Source organism: Terrapene carolina, unplaced genomic scaffold, assembly GCF_002925995.2.
Source record: "Terrapene carolina triunguis isolate 2854851 unplaced genomic scaffold, T_m_triunguis-2.0 Scaffold998, whole genome shotgun sequence".
Classification (NCBI taxonomy): Eukaryota; Metazoa; Chordata; order Testudines; family Emydidae; genus Terrapene; species Terrapene triunguis.
Window position 1 is genome coordinate 381,279 of NW_020665349.1, and position 14,372 is coordinate 395,650.

General features: G+C 50.3%; 1 protein-coding gene across 1 annotated transcript in view; it reads right to left on the bottom strand.

The window, feature by feature from the left end:
• The window catches only part of UNC13B (unc-13 homolog B), a 354,074-nt gene that overhangs the window by 7,789 nt on the left and 331,913 nt on the right, over nt 1–14,372 (bottom strand). The window contains exons 33-34 of the mRNA XM_029913862.1: nt 4,218–4,298; nt 3,686–3,833 (exon numbers count right to left, since the gene is read on the bottom strand). Coding sequence (XP_029769722.1) covers nt 3,686–3,833; nt 4,218–4,298 — 229 coding nt within the window. The remainder of the gene's footprint in view (nt 1–3,685; nt 3,834–4,217; nt 4,299–14,372) is intronic.

The following is a 14,372-nucleotide window of genomic DNA, read 5'->3' on the forward strand; positions in this document are numbered from 1 at the left end:
GTCCTCATTAGCGGTAAACCTAATACCTTTCCCATCATGCACTGAGTCATGAATTCAAAAGGCAAGGAGCAGGCAGGACAAAGAGAGAAGAGTGTGAATTACAATCCAATTAGCAGTGACACTTAGACAAATATAACTTGAGGAAGTCAAATATTCTAGCTGTCTATAGACTAAATATACCCAGTCTGCTGCACCAGCACAGGGTTGTAAAGCGATGCTGTTTCTACAGGCCGGGGAAGCTGTTTGGGTTAGCATGGTGAGGTCATGATTCGTGCTGCTGGCAGAAGTACGCTGAGAGCTCTGATCCTCAAACGTCCTAGCTTGGAAGTCGAATAGCTTTGTGCTACCGAAGGCTTTGCAGTCAGAGGGGGCTGGAGTGCCTCAGAGGCTGCCATGCACGACAGTTCAGAGGTGCAGCAGGGGTGGCAGACACCTCACTCACAGTTACATGAGCACAGCATTGACTTTTTTCAGCCATTTCCTCCTACAAGCCTATGGGAGGCCTTAAGAACGTGAGAGGAAACCCCAGCTGGAGAGAACTCTGTAAAGCAGGAATCAGCCCTAAACACTGGTGCTGTTCCCTCTGCCCCCTAGACACACGCCCAAGTTCTCCAAATCATTCTATAGTCTGGGGCTATTTAGATGTGTTTGCAAGGTCCAACCCCAGCACAGGGCCCGGAACTGAACTGTGGCCAAAGAGGACTCAGTTCACAGCTTCTTCAATGCTGCTACAAAAAAATCGGTCAGCAGAAGGCCTGGCTCAAACCCTCCCCCGAAGTCCTCAAGGGCTCCCAGCCTGGAGAATTCTCTAGGGTACAGTATACAGCAACATGGGGACTGCCAGATTGAATTCGCCCAGTGCTCCACCTAGTCCAGTGTCCCATCTCCAACAGTGCTTCAGAGAAGTGACCTCTCAGCAGCCAGTTATGGGATAACCTCACAGAGAAAGTTCCCTCCTAACCCCCCAGTAGTGCGCTTCGCTTGTGCTTTGAAGCGGGCAGTTTATATCCCTCTCAAGCCTCTTTAAAAACAATATTTCCTGTAACCACTCTGGATATTTCTGTTATCCACACAAACGTCTAATCTTTTTTTGAATCCTGTTACACACGTGGCCTCAATATCTTGTGGCAATGAATTCCACAGGCTAACGCTGTCGCTGCACTGTGTGAAATAGTATTTTCTTGCATCAGTTTTGAATTTGCCACTTTTCCGTTTAGTCGAATGTCCCTTTTCTCCTGTATTAACAACACATCAGTGTAGCCAGAACATTGCGGGTCAGCATAACTGAGTGTGGTATGACAATGCACAATGTTATCCCACAGCCTGGAACGTCCAGACAGTGTGCAGGGTATACGGCCTAGTGAAGTCGTCTGCTTTCATGTGGCACGGATGAGGGCCTCAGCAGTGACAAGCTATGCTAAAGTAGATAAAAGGCAGAATCAGAGGGATTTAGGAGCCTGGTTCATTTTTAGGGTTGCCAACCCTCCAGGATTTTCCTGGAGTCTCCAGGAATTAAACATGCCATGTAAGGAAACCTCCAGGAATATGTCCAACCAAAACTGGCAACTGTGTTATACATCTTGTTGGACTGGGAAGTGCTTTGCCCTGACTGAGCCACAAAACTGACTCTTACCATATGTATGGGTACCTAATAAAAAGATGGGTCCCTTCTCATTTCCCTCATTCCAACATCTGGAGGATTTTGTTCGCTGGAGTTCATTGCGAAAGGCATCTTGACATAGATAACAGCTGTGCTTACTCTGTCTGGCCACCAGATGTCTCCATTGCTTTGCAGAGATACAGCTTCAGGAGCGTTTTCCTTGCTGATGATAATAGCTGGATTCTTTAGGTAACTTTGAAACAGGTACATGCAGTGTGTTTCTAGATCAGTGATTCTCAACCAGGGGTACGCAGAGGTCTTCCCGGGGGTACATCAAATCACTCGATGTGTGTCTAGTTTTACAACAGGCTATGTAAAAAACACTAGTGAAGTCAGTACAAACTAAAATTTCATACAAAGATTTGTTTATACTGCTCTATATACTATACACTGAAATGTAAGTACAATATTTATATTCCAACTGATTGATTTTATAATTATATGGTAAAATGAGAAAGTCAGCACTTTCTCAGTAATAGGGTGCTGTGGCACTTTTGTAGTTGTATGTCTGGTTTTGTAAGCAAGTTGTTTTTCAGTGAGATGAAACTTGGGGGTACGCAAGACAAAATCAGACTCCTGAAAGGGTACAGTTGTCTGGAAAGGTTGAGAGCCGCTGTTCTAGATCTCAAAAGAAAAGGTGTTTGTTGTAAGTGTGTGTTTCAGTCCCACAGAAAGCTGCCTGAGGGACACTTTATTTGACTTTAAAAGGATTCTTGCTTCTGCCTCTTTTGTCATCAAATTCTCCAAGCAGAGAGAGGTGGATACTCTAAAATTCAGATTTTGACTAGCCCCTTCCATACAGCAGCGAACAAGATGTTTTAGAAGAGCTTCTTCCACTTCTCCATTCCAATCCCATGCTTGGTAGCAGAGTCATGCTGGCAGAGTCAGGCAGCAGGAGAGCACAGATGTTATGATTTGTGGGACCCCAGGCTGCTGGAGGACTGGTGGAGGTGGGGAGAAACTGGACTATAAGTGGTGAGACTGCATGGGACCCCCCAGAGTTGCTTGCATTGTTTGTTCTTTGGAACAGCTTGCAGAGAGGGAACTGTATGGAGATCCCAGACAGGTCTGACTCTCACGGCTTTAGCCATCACTTTCTTTCAACAGCAACATTGGAATGGGAGGTCCCACCCCACAGACTGCATTTAAATCAGAATATAACCTGAAATCTTAGACTATAACCTTAAGATATTACCTTAGCCTAGTGTTAGTTTCACTGGTTTTCCATGTCCTTCTCCAGAGATGAGCAAGAACCACAAAACCACACAGGTGGCCAATGAACGTCCTCTGGCTATGGACTGATACTATTCTGTGCAGAAACGAGGAGACCACTGCTTCTGAACAGCTGAGAGATCCACAGCAACAAATCATTAGCCACATTAGTACTGGGTGACAATGTGGCAGTGTTACCCTGGCTTCCACAGAACTCCCAGTGGGCCATCACAGCAGCGTAGTATATAACTTGTGCTACTGCTGTGTCTTTCCCTCCAGCAATAAAGATACGTAATAATCTAGGTAGCGTATATCCTATACTGGCTGGGCACAAAGCAAGACCTTCAGCTTCATTGTAATGAAGTGTCCTCCTCCTTGTGACTCTCAGCATTGCTATCAACCAGGATTAGTCAGAACTGCCTGGGCTGCTGGTGAGTGGCCTATGACCTACGTGTGGTCCGCTTCTGGGTTGATACCTGCTTGGAATCACCTTCCACAAAACAATACAACTCCCAGTACAATAACGCCAAATTTCACTTCCCCCAAATCACTTACCAATATTAGCACCAGGAGCTTGGCTGTGAAATTAGCATCAGGAAAGAAAACCTCCAGGAGTTAAATTGGCACATATTTCTGTTCCCTCAAGATGTAAATGTTGAGCAGGAAAACCCCAGCAAATAGCAGCTCTGAAACTGTCATGTTTCCAGGAGCGTGACTGCCAAAGCCGCTGCAAACCAGCAGTGCAAGCCATGGCAATTAACACCACACTGGAGAGCTTTAGTCAACCCTCCTGATGACAGAAAAGAGCCTTACCCTGAGCTGTCTGTGTCTGGACAAAGGTTTTGATGAGCGTGTCTGTGGTCTGAGTGTAGAGGGACAGCGCATAGCGGAGCGACTGCAGGTCTGGACTCTTCTCCAAGAAGGTTTTCTTTAGACCGTTCCCACCAGCATGGAAATATTGCTAAGAGCAAAGAGTAAAAGCAGCAACATAAAAGGAAAACTGCCACCAGCAACAGACAAGCTGCTGGCAGCCCCTCCGAGAGCAGAGGGAGCTGAAACCTTCGTGAAGCATTTTTTGCAGCAGTGGCTGATTGTTCACCCCGACAGCTCCCCCACCCGTGTGTCAGATCCTGACTCTACAATCACACAGGCCCCTTAATATGCTGGCTCCACAGTACTATTGACCTGAGTGCCATGTAGGTGTTTAACTGGGCACCTCTTCAGAAGTGGGTTTATGCCACACACTTGGTAGCCCTGAGTCACTCTGGTGCCTTATTGCTGATCATTCACTAAGATACGTGCCACGCACGATCCATTCCAGAACAGCGTCCGGGGAGTCACTCACTTTGATAGTATCCAGGGCCAGGTCCAGAACCGCACACTGCTTTGGAGTGAGACTTCTAGTTTCTTCCTTCACCATGTGATCCTGAAAAGAACCATCAGATCAAACGTTACTATACTGCTAGTGGCAAAGGCCGGGGAGTCCCCAGTAAAGCTAGGTGTACTGGAGTCACACAGGGCGGGGGCACTGATTCAGCTATGTAAGAAAGAGGGATAGGGACTCTTTCAGAATCATTCTTTGATGCAACCGATAAAAAAAACAGGTTTCCTCCAATTCTGTTGTGTGCACAAGAGGGAAGGAGGTAAACTCACAATGGTGACAGATTGCATTTTAATCCAAGCTTGTACTCTGCAGCCCTGTGTCATGAAAAGCCCTAAATGACAAATTTGCTTGTCACTCATGAATTATGCAGCTCGCCCCAAAACTACTACTAACAGAACCTTCAGCCCACAGTGACGTATTCTGTGTGTGTCACAACTTGGACAGAAAAACTGCTTGAGAGATTTTTTTGGGGAAAAAATGTATTGGTCCTACTGTATTTTTCATATCCCTCCATGCAAACAGGCTGATTGCCTTGGTGCCGAGTGAAACAGTACAGATCATCAAAGGAAGAAGAGGAATACAGTCTAGAAACTTCTAAAAATTACCTAAAATATGGAAATCTTGGGACCTACCACAACTAAAAATCAGTGCTGTGTATCCCCCTGGAAATCTTCCTTTTCCAATTGCCCATCTGTTAGAATATACTGTTAACAGAATGTATTTCTAGTCAAGTGTCATGAGACAATCAACCTGCAGACCTGTCACCGGGCCAAGCACTCTCTCTTTGCAGGCTAGGCCTCAGGCCATCCTATGTTTGGAGAGTAAATTCTACATTCTGGGAGGTGAAGGAGAGTTTCTCCAGCAGGTGGTTTGGCCATTTGAGCTGCTGAGAGGTTTGGAATTTTAGTAGCAGCAGCGTTCGTGGTCAATATGTAGGGGAAGCAGTCAATGCAATTTATTACACACAATATCGCCACTACACATTTTGTGAATGTATCGGGTCTGTCAAAACCCAGACATTTTCCCACTGGGAACTCTGACTGCTGCATGACACCTTTCAGGGAGACATGCCTGCCTGGCTACTGTGTCCCTTTCATAGCAAACAGAGCCATGATGTAGCCTACCTGTTCCTGTCTTGTATTTCTAACATTTGCCACGGGAGCCCAGTCAATCTTCATAATGACCAAAGATAGGTACATGTATTGTTCTCTTACTGCCAGGTGCTTGTTCCAGAGGCTGACCTGGCTGATGTTCCATTTGTTATGTGGTTGAGCCTGGCTCCTCCTTTAGTTCAGTATAGATTGTGGCCCCTTGACCTTTGCAAAGTAATGTGTTCAGCCCTCACGCTGAACATGTGCGCGCAGCTGGCCTAGATTCACATGGCCCAGACTTTCAAACAAAGTTCGGCTCCTACGTCCATACAGAACATAAGAACGGCCAGACTGGGTCACACCAATGATCCATCCAGCCCAGTATCCTGTCTTCCGACAGTGGCCAATGCCAGAGGAAATGAACAGAACAGAGAATCATCAAGTGATCCATCCCCTGTCGCCCATTCCCAGCTTCTGGCAAACTGAGGCTAGAGACACCATCCCTGCCCAGCCTGGCTAATAGCCATTGATGGACCTAAGTAGCCTGTATTTCAAGAGTGCTGGTGCCCAGTGGCTCCCATTGAAGTCCATGGTAGTTATTGGGTGCTCCATGCTTTGGGGAAGAAAAAAAAAAATCAGCCCACGTTGTCAGGTCTTTTAGTATAAATGGAAGGAACCAAAACTTTAGACCCCTGATTTGAAAATCTTTGCCTGCGTACCTGGCTCTGGGATGGGGCAGGTGCTTCTGGTTTAGGATTCACACAGTTACTGGTTTGCCCTTTAACAGGTTCTAATGCTGCATCCCAGAGCAGCACCGATGTGTGGAACTACCCAGTGAGACCACAGCAGTCTCTTCTCCAGGCAATGGCCAGTATTGAACAGCATTTCTTCCGCTAAGGAACCAGGAGTTTTCCTTCCGTTTCTCTTATGAGCTGCAAGCAGCTCAGTTGAAGCTGATGCTGCTTCACATTCCTGTACACAGAGGGCAAAGCATTCTCTTCAGTCAGTCTCAGAATAAGCATCTCATTCGTCTAGAGCACCCGGCTACCCTATCCTGGGACTGGGATTGTCTAATCAAGGTAGCGGTATTTCCAGAACATAGAGCAGCTCTCTCATCTGCTGCTAAGTCCTGTTGAAACGGCTCCTACGTCCGTCTGCCAGTTGGGAGATTCTCTACCTTTGGAGCCCATACTAGGAGATCAGCCTTTCTTTCTCCTAAACCTTTGAAACTCTTCTTCTTCTCTGATGTTTGAGCTGCTACTGAAACGGACCTTGGTCCGCGTTACCATTTGGGGAGTAACATGTGTTTGCTTCCACATGGAGTTCTTCAGAGTAAGCAAAATATCTAACTATGTTACATGGATTTATCAGCCCAAGAGCTTCAGCATCGCAACATCTGCAGTCAAAGAGTTGCCTGTGATCTTCATCTCCTGCATACGCAGCTTATTTTCATCAGCCATCATCGCTTCCATAACAGAGTACAAGAGGTGTGGCCTTGCAAGCCAGGAGCACTTTGCAAACACAATAAAAACACTTCATTCCAAGATTTCAAGTGAGAACACAATTTCACTGACTGCCAGCATGGCTGTGATCAGCACAAGAAAGAGCCAGCTGCATTCTTCCTTGCTTCAGACAGCAGCATCAGCAACAAAGATCTGGAGTCAGAACCGAGCTGGCCATTCTGGGACAACGGGAGGCAGAGCGGCCTGCAAGCTCCCTGCTCCATGGACGCTGTAGATGGGCTCAAGCACAGACAGCAGGAAAAACTTGTTTCCATTCAGCAAACTGAGCAGATGATGTTTAGAAGATACCTGGGAATCAAATATGCATATTACCAATGTGCCATTTTCATGGTCACTTTTCGGACCGTGACATTACTCTAAAACACATGACTCGATTCATCAACAGGACAAGAGACCACTGTTGTCCAGTTTGCCAGCTTCAGTTTTTCAGCTGAGTTACTAGACATGCCTGCGCTTTCTTTAGCCTTTCCTTTTTGTATTAAAAATGCAAGGAGTGGTTCAGATCTCCTAAGCATCCTGCCAAATGGCAGAGAAGCCAAGGTGGCTCAGCATGGCCTTTCATTCGTGCTCTCTCTTTTAGACTTAAACATAGTGATTACAGCTACTCAGGCCTGCAGAACCGACACCCCTTTGGAACCTTTGCTCTTCTGACAAAGCTCATTTGGATTCAGTGCTCTATTAGAAAAAACAGTTACCTACCTCTCGTAACTGTGATTCTTCGAGATGTGTTGCTCATGTCCATTCCAATAGGTGTGCGCGTGCCATGTACACAATCGTCGGAAGGTTTTTCCCCTAGCGGTACCCGTCAGGGTCGGCGGTGGAGACCCCTGGAGTGGCACCTTTATGGCAGCGTATATAGGTCCCTGCCGACCTGCCGCCTGCTCAGTTCCTTCTTGCTGGAATACTCCAACAGAGGGGAGGGATTTAGAATGGACATGAGCAACACATCTCAAAGAACAACAGTTACGAGAGGTAGGTAACCGTTTTTTCTTCGAGTGATTGCTCATGTGCATTCCAATAGGTGACTCCCAAGCAGTTTCCCTTGGGGGGAGGGGTCGGAGTTCACCTGGTTGCTGAGTGCAGGACTGCTGCATCGCCCCTCACCTGCTGGGTAATGGTGTAGTGTGACGTGAAGGTGTGGATGGAAGACCATGTTGTTGCCTTGTATATGTCCTGGATAGGGACCTGCACCAGGAACGCTGCGGACAACACCTGCGTCATGGAGTGCTACCTCATGGAGTGTGCCGTAAGCGGAGGGGCTGGAAGTTTTGCCAGGTCATAGCAAGTCCTGATATAGGACGTGATCCATGATGAAATGCGCTGGGACAAGATCGGGAGCCCCCTCATCCTTTCTGCGATTGCAATAAAGAGCAGCGGTGACTTACGAAATGGCTTTGTGCACTTAATGTAGAATGCTAGGGCATGCCTAACGTCCAGGGAATGGAACATGCGTTCTCTGTTACTGGCATGGGGCTTAGGGAAGAACACAGGTAAAAATGTGTCTTGGTTCATATGAAACTGGGAGACTGCCTTTGGCAGAAACGTAGGGTGGGGGTGTAGCTGCACCTTGTCTTTATAAAAGACCGTATAGGGGGGCTCAGAAATCAGTGCTCTGAGCTTAGATATCCTTCTAGCCGTGGTTATGGCCACGAGAAAGGCCACCTTCCAGGAAAGGTAGGACAGATGGCAGGTTGACATGGGCTCAAAAGGGGGCCCCATGAATGCAGACAGGACCAGGTTGAGGACCCACTGGGGAATGGGCTGTCATACCTGGGGATAAAGTCTGTCCCAGCCCTTGAGAAACCAGCCACCATGGGATTACTGAAGACTGACCTACCCACTGCCCCCCGGGTGGAAGGCCGAAATAGCAGCCAGGTGTACCCTGAGAGATGATATTGCCAACCCCTGCTGCTGGAGATATAACAGGTAGTCCAAAACAAGGGAATTGGCACTAGTTGCGGTTCGGTTCCCCTCTGCAGAGACCAGATGGAAAAACGCTTCCACTTTGCCAGGTACGTGGCATGAGCGGAGGGTTTCCTACTTCCCAGCAGGACCTCCCTCACTGGGTCCAAACACTGAAGCTCAAGAGGGTTCAGCCATGGAGTTTCCACGCCATCAGGTGGAGGGACTCCAGATTGGGGTGTTGTAGGTGGTTGTGGTCCTGTGTGATGAGGGTCGGGCACATGGGAAGAGCTACTGGTCTGTCGACTGAGAAGTTCATCAACATGGTGAACCAGTGCTGGCGGGGCCACGCTGGTGCCATGAGGATCAAGGAAGCCCCGTCCCAGCGAACCTTGAGAAGGACTTTGTGTATGAGAGGAAAGGGCGGGAACGCATACAGCAGGTGACTCGTCCATGAAAGGTGTCCACGATGGAGCCTGGGCAGTGGTTTAGGAAGGAGCAGAACCGCTGGCACTTCCTGTTGCTCTGCATCGCGAACAGGTCTATGTGGGGAGAGCCCCATCTCTGGAAAATTGAGTGCGCAATGTCAGGCCTAAGGGACCATTCGTGATCGTGAAACCAGCGGCTGAGGCTGGTCGGCTAGATCGTTTTGCGCTCCCGGAAGGTGCGACACCTCTAGGTGCATTGAGTGGGTGATGCAAAAATCCCACAGCTCGAGGGCTTCCTGGTGGGGAGAGGAGCGAGCACCACCCTGCTTGTTTATATAGAACATCGCTGCAGTGTTGTCTGTCAGCACCAACACACACGCGCCCTGAAAGAGGGCCTGGAACGCTTGGCATGCCAGACGAACCGTCCTCAGCTCCCTTATGTTGATATGCAGTGATAGTTCTGCATGGGACCATACGTGGGTTCTGATATTGCCCAGGTGCGCTCCCCAACCGAGCGCCGAGGTGTCAGTGAACAGATTCGGGTTTGGCAAAGGGTACTCCCACACAGACCACTTGTGGCTTCAGCCACTAGTGGAGAGACTCGAGGATGCGAGGGGGGAGGGTAACTATCGTGTCCAGCGGGTCCCTGCCCGGCCTGTGCACCCACGCCTGGAGTGGCCGAAGGCGTAACCTGGCGTGCTGGACCATGTATGTGCAGGCTGCCATATGCCCCAATAGCTTCATGCAATTTCTGGCCGTGGTTGTGGGAAACTGGCAAAGGTTTTCGACAATGTCCGTGAGCGCTTGAAAGCACAACTCAGGCAGGAATGCCCTGGCCTGCATGGAGTCCAAGAGAGCCCCTATGAACTCTATTCTCTGCATCGGGGCCAGTGTGCATTTGGGCACATTCAATATGAGGCCCAAACTGTGGAATGTGGCTCGGGCCAGGGACACATGCTCTGCAGCCTGTGCTTGTGATTCGGCCTTGACGAGCCAGTCGTCCAGTTATGGGAACACTTGCACCTGGCGTTTGCGGAGGAAGGCTGTCACGACCGCCATACACTTGGTGAATTCCCGGGGGGCCGCTGAGAGCCCGAACGGGAGCACCCTGAACTGGTAGTGCTGGCCACTGACCACGAACCTGAGGAATCGTCTGTGGGCCGGGATAATGGATATATGGACGTACGCATCTTTGAAGTTGAGGACAGTGTACCAGTCCCCCGGATTCAGGGAAGGAATAATGGCAGCCAGAGAGATCAAGTGAAACTTCACTTATCTTATGAATGTGTTGAGGTCTCGCAGATCCAGGAGAGGCCAGAACCCACCCTTGGCCTTGGGGATGAGGAAATAGCAGGAGTAGGACTCCTTGCCCCTGAACTCCTGAGGAACCTCCTCTGCTGCCGCTAAAGCGAGAAGTGAATGCACCTCCTGCAAGAATTTTGGTTATAAATTGGGGACTCATCAGTTGGAAGTAACAGAGGAGGAGGAGAAGGACCTCGGAGTATTGGTTGATCACAGGATGACTATGAGCCGCCAATGTGATATGGCCGTTAAAAAAGCGAATGTGGTCTTGGGATGCATCAGGCGAGGTATTTCCAGTAGAGCTAAGGAGGTGTTAGTACCATTATACAAGGCACTGGTGAGACCTCATCTGGAATATTGCGTGCAGTTCTGGTCTCCCATGTTTAAAAAGGATGAATTCAAACTGGAACAGGTACAGAGAAGGGCCACTAGGATGATCCGAGGAATGGAAAACCTGTCTTATGAAAGGAGACTCAAAGAGCTTGGCTTGTTTAGCCTAACCAAAAGAAGGCTGAGGGGAGATATGATTGCTTTTTATAAATATATCAGAGGGATAAATATCAGGGAGGGAGAGGAATTATTTAAGCTTAGTACCAATGTGGACACAAGAACAAATGGATATAAACTGGACACTAGGAAGTTTAGACTTGAAATTAGATGAAGGTTTCTAACCATTAGAGGAGTGAAGTTCTGGAACAGCCTGCCAAGGGGAGCAGTGGGGGCAAAAGACATATCTGGCTTCAAGACTAAGCTTGATAAGTTTATGGAGGGGATGGTATGATGGGATAGCCTAATTTTGGCAATTAATTGATCTTTGATTATTAGCAGGTAAATATGCCCAATGGTCTGTGATGGGATGTTAGATGGGGTGGGATCTGAGTTACTACAGAGAATTCTTTCTTGGGTGCTGGCTGGTGAGTCTTGCCCATATGCTCAGGGTTTAACTGATCGCCATATTTGGGGTCGGGAAGGAATTTTCCTCCAGGGCAGATTGGCAGAGGCCCTGGAGGTTTTTTGCCTTCCTCTGCAGCGTGGGGCACGGGTCACTTGCTGGAGTTTGGCTTTGGGCCAGGGGGCTGTTTGGCCAAACGCTGGCCTTGGGCTGAAGAGGACTGTGGCGGGTGCCTCCTATTATTTCTGCCCCATCTCCTTGGCGAGTCTTGCCTAGGAAGCCTAGAGTAGAAGCAGAATGGGGGCTGAGGCTTGAAAGGCTCTCTTTGAGGTGCAGGGGTGTGGATCCCCAAAGACTACAAAGTTGCCCGCGAGTCCTTAAGGCTGTGCAGGCGAGAGTCTGTCGTTTGGGCGAACAAGCTCGCAGTCAAAGGGGAGGTCCTGAATCGTGTTCTGGACCTCCGGTGGTATTCCCGACACCTGGAGCCACGCACTGCGCCTCATTGTAATGGCGGTGGCCATGATCTGAGCCGCCGAGTCTAACACGGCCTGTAGGGAGGTTCTGGAGACCACCCTACTCTCCTCAAGGAGTGCACTAAACTCCTTGTGCGAGTCAGCCAGGAGCAACTCCTGGAACTTTGCCAATGAGCTCCACGAGTTGAAAGCATAGCGGCTGAGTACCGCTTGCTGGTTGGCCACTCGAAGCTTGAGCCCCCTGGTCAACTAGACCTTTCGGCCAAAAAGGTCCAGCTTCTTAGCGTCCCATGACGTAGGCGCAGGACCCGGCTGTCCTTGCCCCTCTTTGTGATTTGCTGCATCGACCACCAGAGTCCCTGGTTGGGGGTGGGTGAAAAGGTGTTCGCACCCTTTCTGCGGCACAAAATAGCATCTTTCCACCCCTTTAGCGGTGGGTGGTATAGACGCCGGGGTCTGCCAGAGCACCTTAGTGGTGTTTTGGATCGTTCTTATTAGGGGCAAGGCCACCCTAGAAGGACCCTCCAGGGGAAGGATGTCCACCATCGGTTCAGACTCCTCCATGACCTCCTCTGCCTGGAGATTGAGGTTTGGGGCTACCCTCCTAAGGCGGTCCTGGTGTCCATTGCCGGAAGGGTGGTGGTGGTGCCCGCCCCCGCCTCATCTGGTGAGAAGGGGAAGGCCCATGGGACAGGATCTTCCTGCCCTTCTGGCTCTCTGGAGGTCCAGTCAGGTGCCTCGGAGCCTCCCGTGACTGGAGGTGGCTCTAGTATCACTGATGGCGCTGGTTCGGGTGCTGCGCCTGAACATGACAGCCCAGAGTCCCTGTCATGTGCAGGGTCCTCGGAAGCCCTGGGGGTGTGTCGAGCCAGCGACGTTGCTGAGTGGGGGGCACGGGGTGCAGATGCCACCGATGCCAGCCTGGAGCCCTGACCCTGATGGTAGGCTCAAGGAGTCCAAAAAGGCCATTGGACTGGGCCCTGCCAGGCGACGGCCGGTGCCAATGATTCCACCCATGCAGTCCTGGGACCGGGAGCAGGAGTGGCTGCGTCAAGATATAGAAGACTCGGCATCTGACTCGGAAGAGTAGTCTGTGCCCGACCAGTACCGGGAGATGGTGAGCGGCGCGGTAGCATCATAGGCTTGCCACAATGATGAACGAGAGGCAGTGCCGCCATCAGTGCCGCAAAGGGTGCTGGAGCCACATGCGGCGCCGGGATAGATGCTGCAGCCGGTTCTGTCGCCGGTGCCTGGGCTTGTGGTGCCGGGGCCCGTGCCGTCATGGCAATGAGGTCCCATGCTGCCTCGTAGGTATCCGGTGTGGCGGGAAGGTCGAGCTCTTCCTCCAGATCTTCCCGAGTCAGGGCGTCTACCAGCACCGGACTTGATGGGCCTCCTGTTGGGGCCAGAGTCAATGGTGCTGGGTCTTGAGGCCCAGACCGTGGGTGTCCCACCGGAGGACGCACCCTGCTGGAATCCCCTCGTGCCTTCTTGACAGGGGAATGAGCCCTGTCTGCCTTCTTTTTCTTATGCGGTGCCGCCTGATAGCAGTGGCCTTACGAGTCAGGGAGCGATGCGGGTGCTCCTTGGAGGAGTCCTTCCTCAGTGCCGGGACATCCTGCACCGAGGCCGGGGCGCTTTGCACCGATGATGCCGGTGCCCCTTCCGGTGCTGGCTGTGGGCAGAGGGCCAACTCCATCAGGAAGAGCTTCAAACAACAGTCCTGGGTCTAAAGCTCCTGCAGATTGGGTACTTCTCTGTCTGATGGCCCTCTCCTGAACACTTGAGACAAGCAGTGTGCGGATCGCTTGTGGGCATAGGTTTCACACACCTCTCGCAGGCCTTAAACCCCTGCGACCGAGGCATGCCTCAGTGCCTGGGGAAACTAGGGCGGGGGCAAGCCCCCCAAAGTAAGTTCAACTATCTACAAACTAGTATATAACGAACTAACGACTATGTACAATGAAGAAAAAGGAACCACTAGGTAGGCACTTGCGAATGAAAGAGACTGAGTTGCTCCATGCCTAGTTGGCAGCCGGTATCACGTGGAGTGTCCCGGGTGTCGGTCCTGGGGCCGGTTTTGTTCAATATCTTCATTAATGATCTGGAGGATGGCGTGGACTGCACTCTCAGCAAGTTCGCAGATGACATTAAACTGGGGGGAGAGGTAGATACCCTGGAGGGTAGGGATGGGATACAGAGGGACCTAGACAAATTGGAGGATTGGGCCAAAAGAAATCTGAGGAGGTTCAACAAGGACAAGTGCAGAGTCCTGCACTTAGGAAGGAAGAATCCCATGCACTGCTACAGACTAGGGACCGAGAGGCTAACCAGCAGTTCTGCAGAAAAGGACCTGGGGATTACAGTGGACGAGAAGCTGGATATGAGTCAGCAGTGTGCCCTTGTTGCCAAGAAGGCCAACGGCATATTGGGCTGCTTTAGTAGGAGCATTGCCAGCAGATCGAGGGAAGTGATTATTCTCCTGTATTCGGCACTGGTGAGGCC